This window comes from Globicephala melas, chromosome 6 (genome assembly GCF_963455315.2).
Source record: "Globicephala melas chromosome 6, mGloMel1.2, whole genome shotgun sequence".
Classification (NCBI taxonomy): Eukaryota; Metazoa; Chordata; class Mammalia; order Artiodactyla; family Delphinidae; genus Globicephala; species Globicephala melas.
The window spans coordinates 44,314,778-44,340,444 of record NC_083319.1 but is presented as its reverse complement, the minus strand read 5'-3'; the positions used below and the strand labels follow the sequence as shown (position 1 = coordinate 44,340,444).

General features: G+C 40.5%; 1 protein-coding gene across 3 annotated transcripts in view; it reads left to right on the top strand.

Moving 5' to 3' along the window:
* The window catches only part of PCSK5 (proprotein convertase subtilisin/kexin type 5), a 313,374-nt gene that overhangs the window by 64,867 nt on the left and 222,840 nt on the right, over positions 1-25,667 (top strand). For all 3 annotated transcript variants that reach the window (XM_060300834.1, XM_030876984.2, XM_060300835.1), the window contains one exon: positions 16,401-16,514. In XM_060300834.1, coding sequence (XP_060156817.1) covers positions 16,401-16,514 — 114 coding nt within the window. The remainder of the gene's footprint in view (positions 1-16,400; positions 16,515-25,667) is intronic.

The window sequence follows — 25,667 nt, the reverse complement described above, 5'->3', positions numbered from 1 at the left end:
AGGGCACAATCAGCCTCAGTAAACAGAGAGCCTCCAAGCGGAAGGAGGTAACCCATTTCCACTTGAGTCTCGCTGCAGATACAAGGTGACAGGTTTTAGCCAGGGCCCAAAAGGAGCTATGATGTGCTTCAGATGCTCCGCTTTCACCTCACCCCTTTGGCTGAGGGATCCTATTTTCTCTGTCATTGGCCCACTTCACAAGACACAGCGTAGCAGGAGGAACATGCCGAAGCTTTCCAGATGTTGCATACACAACATTTTAGAGCAAGAAGGGACCAGGGAGAATCCTATGTTGCTAAGACATACGCCCCTTGGTATTGTAATAACTCCACCTCCCGGGCTGTAAGTAAGCTCCTGGAGGGCAGAGACCTGCCTGATCTTAATTGCCAGCAATTAACTAAATTGTCCCCCCGCTCCAGGAAGTCAGAGGCCTGTTGGTGGATTCACTGATAAAACACCAGTGCCTGGCACCTGGTTGGTGCTCAGTAAAAGGGTCTCCAATCAGGTTGATTTGAAAGCTTAGCAAGGACCACCTGTATCAAACAAGTATGAGGTCAGTCTCAGGAGCTAGGCCAGTTGAGGCAAGGCCTTGAACGCCAGTCCAAGTCCGTTACAAAGTTCTGCTCTATTCTTCGTGCATTTACAGGCAAATTCATTCATTCAGCAAATACTTACGGCACCTCCTTTGTCAGCCAGGTAATGTGCCAAGTGCCAGGGACACCGATATGGGAAGTACAATCTCTTCCTTCTAGGAAGGTAAGCTTTCACGGGGAAGCCTGACAAGCCAGTAGTTCAAAGGCTTTTAATAATGGTTGTGGTAGAGATAAGCATAGGTTGCTCAGAATGCACCAGAGGAGGAAAGCAGGTGCCTTCAACCAAGAGGGTACTGGGATAAAAGAATTGACCTACTGAGGTCGTCTGGAAGAGTTTGGAGGATGAAAGAAATGAGGGCCAAACTTTATAGAAATCCAACCAGGGAATTATTAGGGATATCAGTGAGAAAGATATGAGAAAATCAGCGTCTCAGTTAGGGTGATGGCTGTGGAAATGCTGAAGAGTGGTCAGATCTGATCCATTTATATTATCATCGAAATCATTATGTGCATACCTACTTCCTTTTCTAAACATGGCTTTGGTAAACTCTAAGACATATGTGTTCATTAGAATTGCTCTATGGAAGGTCCAGAAACCCACTTTAATGGAGAAACATCATGACTGCCCTTAGTGGAATTCTGTCATCAACATAGCTTTCCCTCTTTCCAGTCTTCCACCCCAGGCTACTGCTGATTACTCCATAAGATAAAAAGAGCTGGAAAGTTTATTTGCACAAAACAAACAAACAATGAGAAATCTTAATTCTCAGAGGTTAATGTAGGTTGCCCTAATGCTAGACGAAAAGCAGATCTAAACATTTTAGAGGTTCAGTAGAATTTTACTCACCACGTGGGATCTCAGAACCTTTGAGATTGTCTTTTCTGGTATGAAGCAAAATACTTTATTCAAGAGATGGCTTGGGCTCCCCTGGTGGCGCAGTGGTTGAGAGTCCGCCTGCCGATGCAGGGGACGTGGGTTCGTGCCCCGGTCCGGGAGGATCCCACATGCCGCGGAGCAGCTGGGCCCGTGAGCCTGTGCTCCGCAACGGGAGAGGCCACAACAGTGAGAGGCCTGTGTACCGCAAAAAAAAAAAGAGATGGCCTACTTTGGAGGGTGGGGCGGAGGGGACATTGATTGGCCTTACTGTTTATCCACACCTCCTTGACCGTGGAGGCAACTCTCTGAACCCCTGGGCTCAGCTCACTGCTCTGGCCTAACACCTTTGAGCTTGTAGAGAGGGACATTGAAACCAAAGAGGTAACAGGGCTGGACTGTACAGATCTCCTGATTTCCAGTCCAGTGTGCCTTTGTAAAACTTTGACCTTCAGTGTCACATTCTGGTCAATTGGGACTGAACTCAAGCTTGCAGCTCTTGGGCTAATGAAAGCAGTAAACTCCTTGGTGGGCATAGTTGGGCATACCAACACGTCGCCGTGGCTGCATGGTGGACAGTCTTGTGTCAGGAACTGTGCTAAGGATCTGTCATGAATCAAGCTCCTTTAGTCTTCAGATCCAGTTGTCTGCCGCATTTGACATTCAGAGGTTAAGTAACTTGTCTGAGGTCAGTGTGCTTTTCAGTGGACAATCCAGCATTCTCAAACACAGGTTGCATGGACTCCAGAAACCCCGCTTTTAATCAGTAACCATCATGTCTTCCTTTGTCTCATCTTGTCAATTCAGTCTAATTCAAAGCATCTGGGTAACTAAGGATTTGGTTACAATGAGGTAGTATTTTGTTTTTTTAATTTGGGAGATTTTTAGGTCTTGAACTTCCTAGGCTCTTAAATTACAAGTCAGAAGGTACCCTTGAGGGAAAAAGGATTTCTGTCATCACTGCCAAGGCTGTGCTGAGAATTCTTTTCCTGATTCAGATTTTTATTTTTCATTCATCAGACAATTCTCCTGTCATTTGCAGACTTAACTGAGTGTCTTAACCCATTTTAAAATGCTTCCAGCTGAGTAATTGAACACCTCCGCAAGATTCCTTACATCGATGATAAAAGCTTCGGTGTTATGCCATTTTGTCCTACTTTCTTTCCTCCTTCCCTCACCTTTCACCCACTAAAGCTTCTAGTTAAGTGATCAGCTTTGACTAATCTCCAGGCATAGAAATGTTATAATGACACAAAGGGGGAGGAAAAAGATGTGCTCCCTCAACCCACTCCATCAGCTGAAGAGAGATTTCAGTAAGGAGCCACTGTGTTCTGTGGAAAGAAACCCAGGCGTGGATTTACTTGTTAAGGATTCTTGTTTCAGGTCCTTTACTATCCTGTGACTTGATCAAGTCACTTAACCTCCCTGTGCCACAGGCTCCCCACTGGTGAAAGGATGATCTTTTCATGGGACAGTTTGGTGGTGTTCAAGAAACAATAGGTAGATTTTATTTTGCACAAAATATGAAAAACATCAGTTTTACTTTCAAAAGCATTAACCAGTGATTTCTTTACCCATTGGAAATCAAAGTACTGCAAAAAAACACAGCTGCCACCACCTATATGATTTATTCCTTGGCCAAGCAACAGTGACTTCATTGGTCTATTTTGAGCCTAAATCCAGAAGCTCCTATCTGAAAATGACAGATCATTTCCCCTCTCTTTCCAGAGACTGAGAACTCCTGTCCTACTAGAGCTTGTTTATTGGCTTTCCCTAATGCATTTGGGGCTGAAAAACAACTGGACTACCAATTATTCCTTTACTGAAAGAGCAGTTAATACAGTCATTCATTCTGTAAATCCTTACAGGGCGCTTGCTCCGGGCAAGGCGTGGCGTGGCTGCTCTGAGGGCTAGAGAGATGCTGCTTTCATCCTCCTGAACCTTCACAAATTGTAGACATCATCTTCAAGCCTGTCATTTCCGTTTGTCTGCTCTGCCTTCCCTCCCCTAGATTCTGAGCTGCTAAGTGTTATACTGAACCAAGTCTAAGAAGTGGACTCGGCAGGTGCTACAATTTTTTTTTTTTTTTTTCGGTACGCGGGCCTCTCACTGTTGTGGCCTCTCCCGCTGCGGAGCACAGGCTCCGGACGCGCAGGCTCAGCGGCCATGGCTCACGGGCCCAGCCGCTCCGCGGCACATGGGATCCTCCCGGACCGGGGCACGAACCCGCGTCCCCTGCATCGGCAGGCGGACTCCCAACCACTGCGCCGCCAAGGAAGCCTAGGTGCTACAATTTTGACGGCCCTTTCTCAAGTAGCCAAGACTCAGTAGGGTTGCCGGGAACCGTGGTCCAGGCCAAGCTCTCACTCCACTGCCGAGAGCCCGAATGTGCCAGAGTGGAACTCGTTGGAGGAGGGAAAGTGATGCATTAGAATTGCTGACAGCCCCTGGGTGCAGTAAAGTTCATCACAATCCCATGAACATTGACACAACAGACTCCAGGGTAAGGCATCCAAAAGACACAGCAGGAAAGAAGGAAGCTTGAAGGGGGAGAGCTGTGGCTTCTGGGTCTCCCCACTGAAAATGTGTCAGATTTGATGACAGTGCTGAAAATGTGCTTTCTCTTTCCTTCCCTGAGCCTCAGCCCCAGGGCTCCTGTAATTGACTGTGGTGGGTATGAGTTATGAGTTCAGGGAGAGGGAGGCCCAGTGGAGTGAATTGGCACTCCTCGGCTGTGACACGGAGGCCGCCAGGAAGCTGGGAGCCAGGGCGCTGCCTGGCCTTCGCAGAGGGCAGGCGGAAGCTCCATCGGGCACGCTCACTCATCAGGCCCCGCTCCAGACTTTTATGTGCTCTGACCTGCAAGTTTGGTCAAGTACCACCTTGCTGGAAGCCTTGTCAGTGGTTTCAAGGTGAAGGAACAGCAGTGAAATTGAGAAAACATTTGGTTTGCCTCAGGCAACTGGATTTAGGTGAGAAAATGCCAATCCCTTTCCCATTGGCCCAGGGATTTTGGACAGTATTATTCCAGGAGGCTGAAGGCATGCTTCTCCCGCATCCTGACCAAAGTAGCTGTTTGCTAAATATTTCAGAGGGTGATGATGGTGTTTAAGAGCTGCCACAATTCCAGTGTTTTTGTTGCAAAACGCCCCTGCCATCTCTGCCAAGTGTAAGGTTAGAGTTCAGGAAAAAAGGGAAAGGAGTGAAAACCCAAGTCAGAGACCCTCTCCAAAGGCCCACCTTTCTCATTTCTCTCTGCGTTTTGGGGGCCCAACACGGGATCTTCATCCAGACTTCTGCCCCGCTGGTGACTTCGTACTAGTTACTGACTTACACATTTTGAGCTCATTTTAGGTTTAAAAATGTCAGGTAGCCTCAAAAAAACATAGAACCCTTGTGCAGGCTTCGTGCATTCACCCCTAAAGTTGCATGTTTATCTTATAGCAACAGGAGGAAGAGAAGACATTGATTTTTAGCCCAACCCCATTTGATTCATAGTGCTAGAACTTACTAACACAACAATTGGTAATTTCTTGATTTCCAAGATTTGAGATCTTGACAATAAAGAGATTTACAGATGCTGGCAAGATGAAAAAACAGAAGCTATCAGAGTACTGAGAACGCCTTACATTGAAAAAAGAATAAAATGGATGAAATTAAAACTTCGGGTACCTAATTCTGAATTTATGTACTCACCCCTCCCCCTCAAATTTTTCCACTGTGATCAAACTCATAGCAGTAGGGTCCATGGAAATTAGAAACAAAAAGCTATTGCCATTTATATTCAAATAGCTTGGAGAATAAGACAATGTGTGCAGTGGAGCTGAATTAGTCACTGGAGAAGAGTGTTTCTCCCCCTATGAGTATAACTTTTACAATCATTGCTCGTGAGCCATGGAATTAAGTGGTACATTATATTAAGAGTAAGATGCTGATACACTTTTGGTATTTAGCAGATCACCCCATGTCCTCTGCTTGGAGAAATAATGAGAATGACTGCCCTTTCCTTTGCCAGCATTTGCCTCTTTTTATATTAATCTCAGCTGAATTGAACAATTTCTTCACTCTGTACAAAATAATGGTCGTCTTTGTATTCACTTGATATACAACTTGAGGGCATCCAGTTTTTGCAAATACAGATCTGGGAATATCTTGAATGATTTATTCACAGAGTTGCAGGATTGGTCAAAGAGAACCAAAATCTATTAAGTGATTAACACTTTGTTTTAAGGTAAAATTGTCATTTTTGCAGATATCTAAAACTTAAGCTGTATTAAGGGAAGAATGAGGTGTAACTTTAAATGCTCAGTGGATTTTATTACCTTGCCTTGGCTTTCAAATTGCTTAGAGGATGGTTATTCAAAAGACAAATACATGTAGAATGAAGTCATGCCACTGTGTTTTTAATGCAGTGATAATCTTGATCCTAGAGTGAAGCTGGAGGGAATTCTGTGCCGTCCCAATTTAATCCCTGCCTTAAGATTGCATTTAATAAAAAGTGTGAATTTAACCCAGGTGGCATTCAGACAGTAGAATTAGTTTAGGTACTTTAGAATTCCATTTCCTTTTAATACTTTTAAGCAATCAAAATTGTTTTTCGAATTTCCTCTCATTGCTTACATTAATTGTCCTAAAGTTTAAAATAGAAAAACCTGAAATCCAACTTTAAAAATGCAACATTCTTTGCCATTCAGGTATCTAATGAGTTGACATCACTGGCTTTTCCTTCTACCACTTCTATTCCATGTGCTGGGTGCATCTGTGTGCTTGCGTACACACACACACACACACACACACACACACACACACTTTTTTTTTTTTTTTTTAACAGAAATCAAATTCTGTTTTACCCACTGGAAAGCATTTTGGCATGACTAGGAATAGGGAGCTATTTTTTCCCCTAGAGGACAAATTAAATTTGTTTCAAAAGACAAATATATTACATTTGAAACAAGTATAAAATGTGTCATGCCTTCAAGGGATTTTGAGAAAGTTTAGCAAGTGAGACATCAATGGGAAAATGAACCTAAAATCTTTTGAGATTATCTTTACTGGAAAGATAAAGGGAAAGCAAAATATAGATATAAATATATATAAATATATGTATTGTTATCGGACATAGGGGAACAAAACTGTTGCTTATGGGTATTATTACTAGTGGCCAGAATGTGTGACGTCTTAAGTTTAAATGTTTGAAAATAAATGTTCCTTAAAGAAAGATGCCCTAACATGTTTTTTCTTATCAGTTTGGCACCTTTTCCTGTTTTGTTTTGAGTTGGTTTCCAGTCGTTTTCTTGTTCTTATATTCTACCTCTGTAGCTGCTTTTAAAATCCTACTTCTTCTGCCATATCCTTTGCTTACGGACTAGCTATTGACCGTTTAAATATTGGAGATGCTCTTTATTTGTCTGGGAGAATGCATCATTTAGCACTGGGATTCATTGACTTTATTTAACCCTGGACCCTTGTAGTTTATGAAAGACTGCTGATTTCTGTGTTCATATGCCAAGTTCTTGACCTGTGTCAACCACTACTTCATCTATGTTTATCCATTTTAATTGTAGACACTGTCTTTTGTTGCTTCTCAGACTTAGTTTCGGAAAGTGGAGGAAGCGGTTCCATCTCCTAAGATAATCTGTACAACAGTAGGTTTCAAGTCGAGGATCAAACCGAAAAGGGTTCCATGATACATTAAAAGTATAGAATTATATATAGAAAGAACCCATCCTATTCATTGCTAGTAAAGTAATAACTTGTGCTATATCATCTTTCTGTTGTTGAAATATGAAATATCCTATTATATTTGGTAGAATTAAGCATACACCCTTTTTAGCACCCTCTCCTGTTTAAAATTTCCTGCTATTTTTTTTAATAAGTAGAAGACTTAAACATGCCTAACAGAAAATGTATTAATTCAATGTAAAAATATTGTCTAGCCCTCTATACCTATTTATTGAGGGCCTGTTGTCAAGCATTGCCCTTGATACTAGGAATACTAAAACCTAGCTTCTTTCTTTCAAGGAAGTGGCAAGAAACATGCAATTAGAATACAAGGTACTAAGTCCTGTAAGAGCCTGCATTTGTATAGCGCAATATATTTTGAGCCTCACCTCAAAAATGTCATTTTACAGGTGAGAATATAGAACGTTAAGGCTTATGTGATTTGCTCAAAGTGGACAGGCTAGTAATTGGTGGCACTCTACCAAGAACTCAGGTAGCACACTTTCCCAGTTCATTATTCTGTACTGCCTATCTGTGACATAGTCTAGTCCAGCTCTACCCCTCTGCATGTATGAAGAGCACATGCTAAATATTTTTACATATAGCTCTAGAAATAACCTCCTTGCTTTTTGAATGAACCTAATTTAATGTTAAATTGTTTTGCAAAATTTGTCCAACACAGATATTATATCCTGTTTTGTGGAGTTGCAGAGGTGGTAATTGATATGTCTGAGATGGATGGATGAAGTAACTGTGTCTTCTGATTAGTAATACAATGTTCCATACCTGCTTATACACTAAATAGCATTTTATGCCTTATTCTTTCCTTAATGCTTGAATGCTTCATACTTGGAAGCCTTTCTATCCTAGAAGTCATTTTATAATTTCTCTGCTGTTTAGATGACATTGAAACTGTGATTTTTTACTACATAATTGAAAGGACAGAATCTGTATCACAGCTCCTTACTGGACCAGTTTATAGTGGCTAGCATCACACAAGTACCATTCCTAGATCTGGGCAGGAGGGTCTTCTGCCCAGGGCCTCATGCTTTAGAGGGTCTTGCTGAGCCTTTTTTTTTCAGCTGAGTTTGTCCCTACCAGCTAAGGAGTTGGTGGGGCCTTGGGGACGTGCCCACCCTGAACCTGTGTGGCCTTCTAGACCATTTTCCTTGTGCTCAGGAGCCCAGAATTAGTTGACCAGATGGCTGGGAACCAGCTTCCATGATTTGTGTGAGTCTCTTTCCTCATCCATCCACTGGAGGGCGAAATGCACTACTGGTATACCTACCCCTAGGCCTTGAGGGATCGCTGTAGGCATCTATGGCCCATGGATGAGCTGTAGACCAAATTACAGACACACGTTGTTTTAGGGCTTTTGCATTAGCTATTCACATTGCCTGTAATACTTTCCTTGAAACATTTATATGGCTGGTTTCTTAATATTCAGGATTCTATTAAAATATCACATCTTTCAAAGAGGCCTTTCTTGACCACCTTCCCTAAAATAGCCCCCTCCTCCATAATCACTCTCAACCACCTTACATTGTTTACTTTTTGCACCCTTTAACACTATGAAAATCTATTATATAATCTTTTATTTATTTACATGCTTATGGTCTAACGCCCAGTGGAATGGAAACTGCCTGGAGGCAGGAAATTGGTTATTTTGCTCACTGCCATTTTGTAGCATCCAGAACAGTGCCTGCCACATAGTAGGTACTTAATATAATATTTTTGGAGTGAATAGAGAAATGAAAGAAAAGGCGTTGGTGGGGGGAATAAATTTTACTGCTTTAACTGGATGTAACCGTTCATTTTTCCCTTTCATACATCATCTTAGCAGAAATGGGGAGGAAAAAAACTAGACAACACATTAGGAAATTAAATTAGAAGTGTGCAAATAATAGTGGAATAGTTTAAGGGAATAAATATAACTTTAATTCTCTAAAAGGAAGTAATACAGTTAGAACCATAATGCCATGAGTTTTTCATGATACAAAATAGAACATGATTAAATTGATGACACATTTAAAAATATAGGGTTCTCTTGGAGAAAGCCAGCTAATTATAAAATTTTAGGACAGTTAAAGTTTTTCACTGAGGCCTACATTGTCTTCTATTACCCTCTTCTAAACATATGTGCAGTATTTATTTCACAACTTTCTTCTCAGTGACCTTTCAAAATTGTATTATTCCGCATATTCCTGACTAGATGATTCTTTAACATAAACCTCTGATGTCTGCAGTCATTAAATAGGATTCAGCGTGCCTATCTCAAGGAAGTCAAGTGAAAATTCTCCTTCAGATAAACAATAATGCTTATTTTGTTCACAAGTAGCCCTCTGAAATAAGCAGAATTCAAACAATTACGGTTTTTTTCTTCAAAAAGAGTGATCAAATCAAATAACAATGTCAGCATTTAGTAACTCACTGATTACCAGTTAGTGAGCAAAATTTAAAGACTGTTATACCCTGAACGCATACTTTTACTAGATTCTCTGATTCTCTCAATGATTACCTCTGATTTCTTGATCAGAATTTTAGAAAACTTTTGGGATATGTTGGCTTCAGATTTTAAGGTTTGGAAGTAGCTTGTCAGTGCCAAATCGTCTCCATCAATCCCTTACTTCCAAAGGAAAAAATTACACAGCCGGTATGTACTTAACTAGTACTTCTTGTTTGTATGTTTTCAAAGTCAGAGAAGAAAACAGAGGGGAGAAATCTCTTCATGCTCCTTTCCCCCATTTTGTCAAAGCTGATCAAAAAAAGAATATGAAAGATGGAATCCCACGTATTTTATTTGCTGGCATCTGCTTCATCAAATCACGAAAGTAGTAATATATTTACTATGTTCCTTTCGAAATACTAATCTTGCATCTGCACAGAATGACTTAAGATCATCTGTCCACAGGACCACCTATCTCACCTCTGTATTGTGTTTAACACAGACTTTTCATTCCCAGTCACATCAGAGAGTAGACCACATACATCGACAAAAATTTCAAAGCCAGAAGAAAGAGAGTAGAGAGCATATTTAGTCTGTCTTCTATCATTTTACAGATGAAGGAAGCCCACGAAGATTTTGCAAGGTCACACAGGTGGCTGGTGGCACATCTGAGATTATAAACCAAGTTCCCCAAATTCCAACCACGTCTCTTGGTTATTTACCCACCTTTTCTCAATATTGGCCATGTTATAACATACTGCAAAACCATCTAAGGTACTTTTTACATACTATTTTTCTCATTATTGCTTTTAAAATATGTTGTAATTTAGGCATTTGGTCACATTTGATACCGTTGGATTACATTAATAGTAACCAATGGAACATGTTAAATTAAAGGAAATTTAAAATTGTTTGTATAGGTGACATACTCACATAGTTCAAAAGTAACAAGGTATTAAAGGACCTACAGTAAAAGTTTTCCCTCGTGTTCCTGCATCTCAATCACCTAGTTATTTCCCCAGAAAGCAACCAGTGTTATCAGGGTTTTTTGTGTACAGCAGTTACCTCAGAGAGGTGCAAAAATTGTAGTATCTTTTGGAGACTGTTCGTACCTTCCTTTTTTTTTTCATTTTAGGCTACATCATGGAGACTATTCTCTGTCAATACATAAAGCCCACTTCATTATCTTTTATGGTTGCATTGTGCTCCATTATATTGATATGTCGTTGTTTGTTTAATTAATCCCTATCAGTGTATATTCAGGTTGTTTATTACTTTCAGTTATTACTAGAAGTGCTTCAATAAATAACCTTGTATATTTACATGTGTTAATAAAAATGTAGGGTAGCAGAAAGTAACACAACGTTGTAAATCAACTATACTTAAATAAAATATTTTTTGAAAATGTAGGGTAAATTTCTAAAAGTAGAATGACTTATTTTAGGAATTTTGTAGGTAATGTCCAGTTACTGCCCACAGAGTTGTATAGATTTACATTCCCATCCCCATGGGATGGGAATATGAGGATGAATATATGAGGATGACTATTTTATCATTTCTCCCTAATAGTATGGCATCAATATTTAGAATGTTTATATCTGAAAGGTGAGATGTGAAAAGCCATATCTTGGTGTGGTTTTAATTTGGTTTTTTGTATTTATATGCATGAGGTTAGGCATGTTTTTATATGTTTAAGAAACTTGATTTACCTTTTTGGAGATTATGGTACTCTTCTCTTTTGCCCGTTTTCCTATTGAATTTTTCTCTTACTGATTGTAGGAACTCTTTTTTTTTAAATTTTAATTATTTATTTTTTTGGCTACATTGGGTCTTCGTTGCTGCATGTGGGCTTTTTCTAGTTGCGGCGAGCAGGGGCTACTCTTCATTGCTGTGTGTGGGCTTCTCATTGTGGTGACTTCTCTTGTTGCCGAGCACGGGCTCTAGGCACGTGGGCTTCAGTAGTTGCGGCACACGGGCTCGGTAGTTGTGGCTCGTGGGCTCTAGAGCGCAGGCTCAGTAGTTGTGGCGCACGGGCTTAGTTGCTGTGTGGCATGTGGGATCTTCCCGGACCAGGGCTCAAACCCATGTCCCCTTGCATTGGCAGGTGGATTCTTAACCACTGCGCCACGAGGGAAGTCCCAGGAACTCTTTATATTTGAGGGAAAGAGCCTTTGTCCATGGTAGCAGCTATAAATGTTTCTCTAGTTTGTCTTTTACCTTGTTTATGAAGTAATTTTTGCCACGCCAAATTTATGTTTTCTGTAGTTGAATGTATCCATTTTTCCAAATCACTTTTGTGGTTTTTATTATACTTAGACAAGCATCATCCACTCTAAGGTTATTTTTCAAAATTTCCTTTGTGTCTCATGGAACTTATATGGGTTTATTTGTTTACTTTTACTTTTAAATATGATTCATTTGGAACTGATCCTGATTAAGATGTGGGAATGGTTTTAATTTTATTTTTTTTCCCAGTTGGTTCATGTTTCAACATCATTTATAAAGTAATCTGTTTTCCCCCATTGCTTTAGGATAGCAGCCGTATCATATACTATATTCTTACATATTTTCTGTCAGTTTCTTGACTTTCCATCCCATTCCATTGATATATCAATACCTGTAGACATTTGCTATCAGTATGTGTTTCAGTTACTAGCTTTAATATATTTTAATATCTAAAGGGCTGATTTCTCCTCACTGTGGAGATACTACATATTTTTTAAATTTCAGTTTTATTGAGGTATAATTGACATATAACACTTGACATGTTGAAGTGTGCCTTGAAGTGTAGGACACTTGAAGTGTACCTCATTTTGATTTGATATATTTGATCTATTGAAAGTATCCCCCCATCTAGTTAACACATCCATCACTTCACATGTTTATCTTCTTTTTTTTTTTTTGGTGAGAACATTTAAGTTCTACTCTCTTAGCAAATTTCAATTATACAATATAGTGTTATCAGCTATAGTCACCATGTTATTCATTAGATCCTCAGACCTTATTCATCTTACAGCTGTAAGTTTGTACCTTTTACCAACTTCTCCCTATTTCCCCCACCCCCAGCCCCTGGCAGCCACTTTTCTACCTTTTTTTATGAGTTTTGACTTTTGTTTTTAGATTCTACATATAAGTGATACCATGTCTTTCTTGTGATAGATACCATAATTGGTTTTCTGTTTATATTTATATGATAACTTATATAATGTAGATTCATAGGCTATAACATCCTCTTTTCTCTGATTGCTGACAAATTTCCTTCCCTGTGTGTATAGTGTCAGAAAGTTGGTAAATTCCAAAATCATGAGATATGAGTTCAGCTGAGACTGTGGGTAGGCTTCCCATAATCATCAATTAACGTGCTTTGCTTGACAAATGAAACTGATGAAAGAGAACATGTTTAGACAAAGATTCTGAAGTGGCAAATGCCCACTGTTCACGTGGACCATGTAGGCAGGTGAGCTCTGTGAGTAGAGGAGGGGCTGTCCTAACACCCCGTACCACACAGGTGGCTTAACTAATGGAGGCTAGATTGATTTCAGAGGTCTAAAGGTTTTTATACTCTGGCTTAAATGTAGATCCGTAATATATAGGAAATAGAACTTTTAGAAGTTAAACCAGTGAGGGAAAGCACACAGTTTTCCTTTTTTCCTGGGCTGACCATAGTTTTATGAAAATGAATTTCTAACTGGTTTTTCTTCGCACTGGGCTTCTTGGCAAGAAGTGAAATCTGTATAATGCATTACCTCTGAGCTTTTTTTTTAAGGTCTCAAGGACAGACATATGGATAATGGTTTAAAAATATAAATATGCTCTTTCCAGTCATAGAAATCTTCAGACCCAAGGGGTACTTTTCCCGCTTTCCCAAAAATGTAGGGCTATAGACTCATACTCGTAAAGCACCAAAACAAAATACATGCTATCTGACACTAAAAAAAAACAACTGTACTTTTCTTGAGTATTGCAGCCCTGTGATCAGACAGAGTGACTTATAGTCAAATGTAGATGCCAACTTGCTGTGCTATCTTCTAGCCACTGAACCCTGTAACTAAGCATTTTTGTTTGGTAAAATTACAGAAGAGATGGTGTTTGGTGAGGTATTTTGTTCTATTTTAGTACCTGTAGTTCATCTGGGAAAATGGCTGTCACTTGGTTTTCTCACATACTTATCCCATTTGTCCGTTTGTGCGTGTGTGTGTGTGTGCGCGCGCGCGCGCGTGCGTGCATGCACGCACACATGTAGGGAGAAGTGCATACTTACAGTGTCATTGTAGACACAGTTATCCACCCTACCCTATTGTAGACTTGTTCTGAGCTTAAGCCGTCTCTTTATTGAGTCCACACGAGATTTGACGCCTTCTGATTTGTGAACACATATATGTTGGCAGTTCAGGATTTATGGAGGCTCTCTTAGGAAAGATCACTGCCAATATATAATTAGCTTGAAAAGCATTTGGTCTAAACAGATCTGCAGCCTTCTTTTACCAAGTGTGCAAATACGAACTAGTTCCATCTTATTGGGATAAGTCTTAAGAGACAGTACTATAAGGACTGTAAATGTAATTTGCATAGTCAAAATTGTCATAAATGGTCTAATTAGTATAGTGATAGTTCCTGCATCACATGTCATTCATGAAGATAATGACATTTTTATGAAGTGGAAAATTGTAGAATAATTGCTAAATATTCCTTGATAAAATTAGGTCCATCAAAGGCAAAGATTATTCTTAGTCATCTTTAAATTCCCAGTACAGTGTCTGGTATTGAATAAGCACTTACTGCATATTGAATGAATAAATGACTTTATGAAACTCATTCCTTAGAAAGATTGTTTGAAATAAAGAGATTAAAATGTTTTCTGGAAATAGACAAAATACATGCACGCTCATGCTTGCTGCTCCACTTTGATTGAGAAGGAAATTGATTTTGTTCTGTATTTTTAGAAACATGGTCACTTTAAAAATTACTCTCTTCATTTAAAAAAATTACACACATTTTTAATGCCCCATTAGTTTCAGTGTGATTTCTAAACAGCAGTCTCTTCGAGTAAAGAAAAAACAAGATCCTTATTAGCTTGCCTGACAGCTATTGTCCAATAGTTTAAAGAAATAACATGTAATACCTTTTATCCAGTGTGCACACGTGTGTGCATGTGTGTGTGATGTAGAATGATTCAGTGCCACTGAGTCACTTGGTCTAGATTAATTAAAGCAGGAACAGAACACTTTCATTTTCCAGTATATTATTTTTCATTTATTGACTTTTCTCTGTACTGATAATTTTGCTTAAATTATCTAGCAGAAAATGCACATATATGATGCTTAGCTGTGGTCCAAATCATAAATAGATCTTATTTGGGAGGCTGTGTGATTCTGTTTGCCTTGTTAGTGATGTAACTAAGAATTCAGTATTTAAATTCATCTTGCATACCAATCTTCTTGTTGAATAATATTTCCCAATATGAGAATGATAGAAATTTATTAGTTGGGCTTTTGGCCTTAGTACCTTATTTATGCATTTTGAGCTTGTTAATTGGTCCTTTAGTATTCCTTCTCCTCCAGTAATCTTTGAAGTAGTCAAGAGAGGTTCTGAAATCTTTACTGAATGGATGGGTATGGAATCACAGATCATAGTAGTGGACCACAAAGTCTTCCTCCCCCCCACCAGTTTTTAATTCCTTTGTGGAGAGTAGAGATACATGGTGGAAACATTTTAGAGTATTACAACGGAATTAGCTGTGGCCAGAAGAAATCAAACAAAGAGAATTTAGGAACAAATGGTAGAATGCCACCGGGCTGATACTGTATCTGAGATGCTCCGTTCAAAATGAAACATGCTTATTCTTATATTGCCATAATGATTAACTGTTTTTAAAAGTACCCCCATTCATACCCATACCATTTAGGTTACAATTCTGTATTAAACTCAAAGTTCCCGGTTGCTTTTTAAAAACTAATTGTGGCTAAATGTTAAGACTTTCTCAAATGTAGAGGGTTTGAATTTTGGAGCTGACAGGGAACCTATGGCTCAGACAGTTGAGTGACTTCTCCAATTTTGTACCAGAGACGAGTCTAGGGCTTTGGTTTTCTGATTACCTGAATAGTGCTTTTTCCACCACTCTGTTATAGACAGCCATTTTTTTAAAAAAAATTTGTGATCCTAGAGCATTTGGTCCGAGGATGATTCTCTTAATCTGATGTGTAATCCCAGACCATTTAAAATTTTTGATATAAACTGTGGCCTGTGGGCCAAATCCAGCCTCCCACCTGTTTTTATACATCAAGTTTTATTGGAACATAGTCACACCCATTTGTTTATGTGCTGTCTATGGTGTTACAATGGCAGAATGAGTAGTTACAACAGAGATTGTATGACCTGCAAAGCCAAAGATATTTATTAACTGGACCTTTAGAGAAGTTTTCTAGCCCTTAGTATAAGGTCAGGATGAATAAATTAGCTTTAAAAATTAACACTATCAATTTGCAATAAGTTGGGAGTAAAGTATGCTTTCTGAAAAAGCTAAAGGGGTGAGCATGTTGTTGAGAAATACGAATGATCTGTCGTAAAAGACTACAAAGCCTACCTGCATTTAAGATAAAATAGAACCAGGTTTCTAGGGCATCTCTGTGCTTTGGAGATTCTAGTTGCCAGAATGAAACCTGTGCCTTAAACAGAACTGACTCCAGATGGAAATGTCCCAGACTGTCATTTATGTTGTGCTAACCCTGATGGAACTTGAACACTCACCAAATGTCCTTCTTGGCAGGTGGAGTGGATCCAACAACAAGTGGTAAAAAAACGGACCAAGAGGGATTATGACTTTAGCCACGCCCAGTCCACTTACTTCAATGATCCCAAGTGGCCAAGCATGTGGTATATGGTGAGTTTGCCTGGCCTGGGGCCACGGCGTTCTGTTCTGTGTTGTGCAGGGATTGTCTGTTAGGGCTGGGAGGACGCAGAAACAGCGACCAGGGACTTTTTCCTGTGTCAAGATGGAGATTGATGGCCTTTGATGTTTTCTGGATCTTTTTTGAACTTAGCTCTCTAGGTCTAAGGAGGAAGAAGGGAGTTCTGATTCTGAAGCTATTTCTGTTTGAGATCTTACTCTGTGTGGTAGCTTGGTAAGTTTGGGCGAGAAGATAGAAAAATATACTAAGGGCAGACACCCCGAGACCTAGCAATAGTTATGTTCACCTCTGTTACTCATCTACTCCACCCTGAAACCAGCCTGGTTAATGGTACTGGGTCATGGAAATCATTGAAATGACTTTGCGAGTAGGTAACAGATTCCTGACTTTAGTTGTCTAAATGTGCCTTCTCACTTTGGGTAACAATTTTTAAAACTAGACTAGGGAAAAAGCAGTTGAAAAGTATTTGACTTGTAGCTAGTTCATTGGTTCAAGCAAAAACTTGCAGTGAGGGAAATTTAACATATTGGGAAGAGTGGTCTAGGAATTCAGTTGATGTCGCCTCCTTTGAAAATATATTGACACTTCTCTTGTCTTAGGGTTTTATATTCATGATACCTGAGAAATTGATTAGAATATGTTACTTATTCTTAATCATGAAATTCATATGTTACCTATTTGCTCTATAATCTGCAAAAGACCTTAACTTTTCTCTTTTTTGAAAATCTTTATTGCAAATTGTTGCCATAGTTATCTCCTCCAAGCTACCTTGTTTTTTGCACTCCCTGACCCTGCTTCTCTACGAATCCATTGCATTCCACATACTTGTCTGATGCTTTTCTGCCTCCTTGCATTTCATTCCTTCTGCCCAGAGTGGTCTTTTGCCCTTCCCCACATCCTCGGTTCAGTATTGTCCATCCCTCAGAGCCCACACCCAAGGCTGACTGTTTCATGTCTCCCATGTCCTCACCTGTCCGTGTTTGTCCTTCCTCTGCCACTCCTGGCATCCTTCCCTTGGCACTTTGTTTCATCGTTGTTGTATTTTTAAATCTGCTCTGTTACTTTGGGCAGGGGGTCACTTATATCCTCCCATCTGAGAATCTAACCTAGCACCTAGCAACGCTAGGAATTTGTGTTTATTTGGACATGGGTGAATGTAGCTGGCGTTTCTCCCAGTTTCCCTTTTCTTAGTCTTACCTGGAAGTGGAAGGTTGTGGAAAGATTTTGGACCCCAAACAGAATTTTACACAGAGAACTCTGTGTAAGAAAGAAGGAGCCATAAAGCTAAGTTCAAAGGGAGGTGGGACTCTAAACAGCATTTGAGTAGAAATCACCTGAGGGGACAGTAAGACATTTGACAGCTTATTAGCTCCAAGACCAAGAAAGAGTGAACCACAAGGGAAGGCATTAGAGGGAGCGTTGGTAGGAGCTAAGGAGCTTTGTGCTGACAAGATGATAAGGATGTAATGCGATTAAGAGATAGGATGCAAGCAAAATCCCCCTACACCCCTGCTTATAAGGCTGGGGGGAGTGAGACCCTCTTTGCCTTACGTATCTTTTTGCAAGAAAGAACCAAATTGCCGTCTGCACATGTCCCACTGGACAGTGGAAGTGTACAGCAGCTTCCCCCTACCCTCTCACCACTCCAGCAGGGCAGGTTGGGCTGTCGTAGGAGCCATGGCCAAGGTGACGCCAAAGGTTTCAGTGCTTATAGAGTGAGATACCCTCACTCCCAGGAACCACTGCCATTTCTTTGGAAATTCTCTTTTGATGTAAGGAAAGGGTGAGAGGGAAGAGCTTCTGTTCGGCTATTTAAAATATTGGATGTTTTTCAACACGTTTGATGGTAATAATTCAAATAGGTAACATTCGTCGAGCACTTAGCCCATGCCAGGCAATGTGCTCATACTTTATTTGTGCTAATATTTTTCTAATGTAGTGTGAACAAAAGTGTGCATTAATATTGGCCCCGTGTTATAAGAGTGAGAAATCTGAGGCTCATAAAATGTAGGCCATTTGCCTAAGATCACCCAGCCTGAGAGCGGTGGAGCAGAGTTGCCAAACCAGGCCGATTGGTGGGAGTCCAGGGGATTAAAGTGGCATCCTATCCCCATCCTTCTACTATTTACAAGCACCGTCATAAGGAAGACACTACTCCAGCCCTCCAGGAACTTCTAATCTAGCCATGGAGAGATAGCTGAAATACAAGGCAGAATGGCGGGTGCCACGCAGGACGGCAAAGTATCTGGGGGACAACCAAAATACTTCAGAACTTCCTATTACATTCATACTGTTCCCTTAATGAAAGGGGTGGGAAATAGGTTACACACCATATGTTTATCGGTCAGGAGTGGTGACAGAATAGGAGTCAGAACTTCAAATCTGCAAACATGGATTCAGATCCCCATTATTTCACTTGCTACGCCCACGATTGAATCAGTTAAACTCTCGTCAGCTATAAAATAGGAGTATCCAGCTCTTACGTATGAGGTAGCTATTGCTGCATAATAAATTACAGAGCTTAGTTTTTAAGACAGTGATCTTCTGGGTTCTGTGGGTCAGGCATTCAGACAGGGCCCAGTGGTGACGACTTCTCTGTTCTGTGATGTCTGGGGCTTCAGCTGGAAGACTCAAAGCTATGACTGGAGCTGGAGGGTCCACTTCTAAGGTGGCCTAGTCACGTGGCTGGTTCCTCTCCATGTGGGCCTCACCGTGGGGCTGCTTGAGTGTCCACCTGGCTCCATGGCTCCGTCTTCCCCCAGCGCAAGTGATTCAAGAGGTTGTGTCAGGAAGCGGTGACGTCTTTTATGATCTAAGCTCAGAAGTCGCAGTTACTTCTGTAATCTTCTCTTGGCCACATGTGTGAACTCTGATTCAATGTGTGAGGGAACTACACAAGCATGTGTATACTACTAGGAGGGAAGGATGGTTGGGAAGCTTGTTACCATAATGAAATGAAATACTGCACAGGAAGCCTTTAGCACACACACTGCCTGACACTGGAAAACTCTCAGTAAATTATAATTGTTGTTATTCTTCTCTTTTTAATTACAGTACATGCTGTTTTCTTTTTATCTGTTGTTTTCATTGCTACTAGTCGAAGGGGGGTGTGATCACATGTGCAGTGGGCATCCTTCAGAGCGCTCTGGCGACATGTCAGTGACACAGTTGGGGAAGGTGCTGATTTCCTTCTTCCTTTTTCTGAGCCCTTGGCCCTGCCGCAGTGTTTCTGAGGGCTGCTTGGTGAGCCTCCGTAGGGTCCTACCCTCAGCTCGTTAGCCTGGGCCTGGTCCTGTCAGTCTATATTTATCACAGGAGAACAGAGATTAAAGAATGGCATGAAGTGTGCCTGAGTGTCTCTTTTAATTAATTTAAAAGCTTTGCCCCTGTCACTCCTCCCCTTGGAAATGGTATGTGAAACCATTATGTCTAGCCTCGAGGCTTGGGCAGTATATTCAAGGAAAGGTATATATACAAGAGTTTGTTATGGAGATGACAGCTGTCTAATTACTCCTCTGACCTGGAACACTGTGCTCAGGCTTCCAGGAGTTGGGAGGGTCTAGGCGTAGAAACAGAGCTCGCTTCTCATTGCGCTGACAGACTCTAGCATCTCCTCTTTGTCAGGATGGTGGCAAGCACTGAGGATTTAGGAAATCGTGCTTCCTAAGAAGATCAGTAACGCAGGAGAGGAATATAGAAGTGCCAATGAAAGTTTGCTGGGCCAACGACTCCTCCCTAAACGTTTCTCTGGGATCGTGTGCATACACCCAGCTCCATGGGATTTGGGTTGTAATTTTTGCTTGTAGATTTGCTTCTTCCATTAAAACGTCCTGAGTAGTTTTTAACGGATATCCAAGCTTGGGTCCCACTATCAGAGATTGTTATTTTTGGTATAGAGGAGGGCTCAGGCAGTAGGATTTCATCAGAATTCCCTGGTGATTCTAATATGTAGCCAGGAGTCGTGAGTTACTCACTGCCCGTGTCTGTGGTAAATGCTCAATAAATGCTAATCAAATAATAGATGAGTAAACTTGGACATCTGTGATCATGTAGAGAAAATAATTGCTCACGTTTATTGAGTCTTTGTCAAACATTTTGCCAGATTTTACATGTATAATATTATCTTATTGCCAGTGTTCCAGTGAGCTGGGAACCATTATTGTCTTCATTTTACACTGAGGAATAAAGCAGAGACAAGTTAAGTAACCTGCCCAAAGTCACACTCTTTACCAGGGGCAGATCCTGGTATTCAAATCCGGTCACTCTGACTCCAGAGGCTAGACTTCCAACTTCCGAGTCCCTGGACCTCATACTAGCTGGCATCAGAATCACCTGGAGGGATTGCTGCCCACCCCTCTCATGCCCCCCAGCGGAGATTTGGGAATTTGCCTTTCTAACAAGTTCCCAGTTGAGCTGATGCTGTTTGACTCTCAGGACTGCTTTGAGATCTCCGTGCTCTATCATATTTTCAACAGGAGGTTTATGTGAACACAGCTGGCCTCCATCTTCCCATTATCAGTTGGAGGAAGAAGAGCTTTTTAAAAACCTATGAGACACTTTAAAGTGCACTCGGTCGATTTAATTTGTTCCTCTTGATCTTATACCTTTTTCTTACAAAATTTTCTATTTGAGAAGCTGGCAGCTTTAATATAAAAAGATATTTTCACTTTACTTGCACTGATTGAAAAATACCCTTGGCTTATATAGTCTTTCAAGATGTTCCACAGACAAAGGATATCTGATAGGAAAGGTTGTGAAGATTTGGCCAAGTCTTTGGGAACTCAGTGTAATAGACATGGATTTAATGTACCCAGCTGGTATAATGGACCATTTTGACCCCCTGAAGAAAATTCAGTTTGACTCTAGAGATAGCAAGCCTAAGTAAGATGCCTCCTCAAGGGTCTGGGAATGCCAATTGAGCAAATTCAGGGAGTTAATTTTTTGTAAATTGTTACAAAATATTTAAGACATACAAAAATTTGAAAGAATACCACAGATGCAGGTCCACCCACCCCCGATCTAAGGAATAGAACGTTATGTATACAGTTGAAGCCCCTTGTGAATCCTGTCCTAATAGTGTCCCTTCATCCCTTACAGAGTTGTGGCAGATGCTGCATTTGAAATACGGGGGGTGGGGGGGGGAGGGAGTTCCCCTTTGTTGGCAGGATGTTTCTCTTTGTGGGAGGGATTATTCAATTTATAGTAGATTTTATATTTTCTGAAGTCATCCTGAAACACATTCATACATGAAATTTGTACTCAGGCTCTTGACAAAGAGTCCCAAGAAGGCAAACTGGAAATGAAACTTGGAGGAAAATATAAGTTTAATAGAATAGCTCTTTTATTCCTTTAGTCATGTAAATATTTTATTGCCTTAGGAACGTGTTTTAGCATTGTACAGTATTTCTTGTCTAACTGTTAAGAACTAATACTGATTTTGGAGAAGCCCACAGTAAAGAACTTACAAATGTTTTTTTTCCTGCCTTATGGAAGGCAAGCTCAGTTCCAAAGAGAAAAGCAAAGAAGGCCTTGTGCAGTCTTGCTATTTGATTCTCAGACTGTAGTTGTGAGTATGACTAGTGAGCATTCTTAACACAGAATTTTTTGTAATGAATATTGGGTGGCCTACTTAATATGAATTTTTTAAAGCAGGTTTTAACAAATGGGCTCACTTTTTGATGCACTACCTCAAATGTCATGAAAGCTCTCTGGGTGGTTTCTTTGAGGAAAAAAAATCATATTTGTCGATCAGCAGAGTAAAAATTAGCTGAGTTCGGCTATGCGTGTGAGGTATATCTGCCAAAAACTATGAACTAGCTAGGATAGTAATTGTGAAAAATGATTGTAAGCCACATGGTTCTTTCTCAGCCAACTGGATGGTATTCAGTTCTCCAAGAGTGTGAGGCATTGCTGTTTCTGTGGTTGGCACACATTTTCCTAATGACTTATACTGTCACTTGACTCTAATAAAATCTGGTGGAGTTTGGGGCATTATTGTCCTGGCAGCTTGGAAATCATCCTTTTACAACACCCCATTTAGCTGTTTTAATTGAAAATGCAACATGGTGTAAATCTGCAACCATGTGGCCCGTCTTGACGTAAGTAGGAGGGCTTCCGAGAAAGGATGGACTCCAGCCAAGCAGTAAGTGATTTCCTGGTAGGAACTACTGGGGGTTGAGATGTGGTTTTGGTGGACCAGTGTTTGCTTCGAACTAGCTCTGTGTCCCGTGGAAAGGTATTTTAGCGCTCTCAACCTTAGCTCGTCTGAAAAAAATGAGGAATCTGGACTAGATGCTTTCTTGAGTTCATTCCTGCTTGAACCTCCTCTAGGTCCACATGGCAAGTTGAACTGGAGAGTACATCTTAGAGAGACACATACCACCAGTAGTCCCAGGTCTTGAGTTCCAGCTCAGACCCACCCCGTGAGTTCCTGACTGCTGTATCCCATGCTTTTGTTTCATTACTACTTCAATCTCAGTGTGTCCCCTTGTTGGGGTCCCCAAGGCCACCCCCAGATTTGGTGATTCACTGGGAGGAGTCACATGATTCAGCATAGAGTCATACAGCTATGATTTATTTCAGTGAAAGGATACAGTGCGAAATCAGCAAAATGAAAAGCCACATGGGGTGAAGTTCAGGGGAAAGCACGCTGAAGCTTCTAAGAGATTTCTCTCAGTGGAGTCACACAGAAAGCACTTAATTCCTCCAGCGTGAATTGTGACAACGTATGTGAAATGTTGTCTACCAGGGAGCTCGTGAGGGACTTGGTGCTCAGGGTTTTCACTGGGGGTTGGTCGTGTAGGTACCCAGTGCCTTCCATGTACCCGAATTCCATACTCTCAGAGGCGTTCAGCACAAACCGTATTGTTTGTGTAACCAGTGTAGACACAGTGAGACATACTTACGAAGAAATGGTGAGAAGCCTCCCCAAACCCAAGTTCCCAGATGCCCGCCAAGTGTATGTGGAGAGTCAAACGCATGAGTGCCTGAGATGGAATAATGCTCCTCCTTTATTAAAACTTTGTGTTCACTGAATGAATAAATTAACACCAGAGAAAAATACTCATAAGTGATAATTCCAAGAAAAGGCAAACTTGAATCCTAAGTGTAAGTCCATATTTGTTTTACAGCCTGGAAAATCCCAACTGAATGAAAGTTCCTATGAGGCAAATGTTCATTCATGTATGCAATCATTCATTCATTCATATTTAGCAGAGATTTATTTTTTCCCACTCCTTACAATGTCTTTGACACCAAGGATAAAATAGTAAAAGGTGCTTTCTTTTTTATTTTATTTTATTTTTTTACATCTTTATTGGAGTACAATTGCTTTACAATGGTGTGTTAGTTTCTGCTTCATAACAAAGTGAATCAGTTATACATATACTTATGTCCCCATATCTCTTCCTTCCTGCGTCTCCCTCCCTCCCACCCTCCCTATCCCACCCCTGTAGGTGGTCACAGAGCACCGAGCTGATCTCCCTGTGCTATGCGGCTGCTTCCCACTAGCTATCTATTTTACATTTGGTGGTGTATATATAAGCCCATGCCACTCTCTCACTTTGTCCCAGCTTACCCTTCCCCCTCCCCGTGTGCTCAAGTCCATTCTCTACATCTGCGTCTTTACTCCTGTCCTGCTCCTAGGTTCTTCAGAACCACTTTTTTTAGATTCCATATATATGTGTTAGCATATGGTATTTGTTTTTCTTTTTCTGACTTCACTCTGTATGACAGACTCTAGGTCCATCCACCTCACTACAAATAACTCAATTTCGTTTCTTTTTATGGCTGAGTAATATTCCATTGTATATATGTGCCATGTCTTCTTTATCCATTCATCTGTCGATGGACACTTAGGTTGCTTCCATGTCCTAGCTGTTGTAAATAGTGCTGCAATGAATATTGTGGTACATGACTCTTTTTGAATTATGGTTTTCTCAGGGTATATGCCCAGTAGTGGGATTGCTGGGTCGTATGGTAGTTCTAGCTTTAGTTTTTTAAGGAACCTCCATACTGTTCTCCATGGTGGCTGTACCAATTGACATTCCCTAGACGGTGCTTTCTTTAATGAAGCGTAAGTGGAGCATTTTATGGGCAGAGGTTAGGGTAGTTATAGTCAGTTTGTCTACTCAGTTGATGGTAGTCCACTGAGGGTACCAGTAGCAGAACCCTAATTGGAACTTGCTGATCAGCTCACGATGATTGTGATGATTTCATGTGATTTCATTACCCCATGTGAGGTTTGTGATGGAAGTCAGTATATTAGAGGTATTAAGTTAACCTATAATTAACTAGTCAAAGTGCTTCTAAGAGGCCAGTAAAAAATCACTTCAGATAATATTCATTCTTGCCTGGTGCAAATTATTACGACCTTTATTAATTTCCTTGAGCAAGACATAACTTATTCCACACTGGTAGTTTATCTTCTCAGCTTTACTTTCAAAGAGTAAAAGTATGTCTGTATTCTGGCCCTTTGGGTCTGACTCTAACATGATGAAGGGTCTGTTAACATAAAGTTGTTCTCATCAAGCTTTTAGTGATTTTTCTTTAATTAGTAACGCATTTTCTGCTGGAAAGCAGATAGCATTGACCGTTGAACTCACTTAATCTGTGGTTGTCTTCTTAGCATGTTGATTCAAGTTCTTTTATCAAAGTTTCTCTGAATTCCTCATTTCTTATTTACTTTTCACCCAGTATTGGGATTAGTTCTAGTGATCAAGGCACATTTTTGGTTGATTTTAACATATTTCTCTGCCAATGAGTAGGGTTCTCTTAGTAAGTGCTCCATAAATGTTTATGGATGTGAAGTGAGGAGCGAGTTGGTCATTGAGACCAAATTCACAGAACTGAGTTTGGCTTTTCCTGAAAGGTGATGGTGCCTTCAAGTGTCCTGTGTTGAGAATTCAGTTCTAAGGTTATCTGAGAGGAAGGTGTCTGGAATGCTGTTTTTTCCTTAATTTTGTTTGGCAGTGAACTTGGCTGGGAAGTTAATGGAGTAAGAGCAATAATTCTTAGCAATCCAGGGATGAGAAGAATCAGAAGAAAACGCCTAAATTGCCCAGGGAGGAGAAAGTAATAATCATTTTCAAATAGAATACGCATGCACCTCAATGTGATTTTTCCAG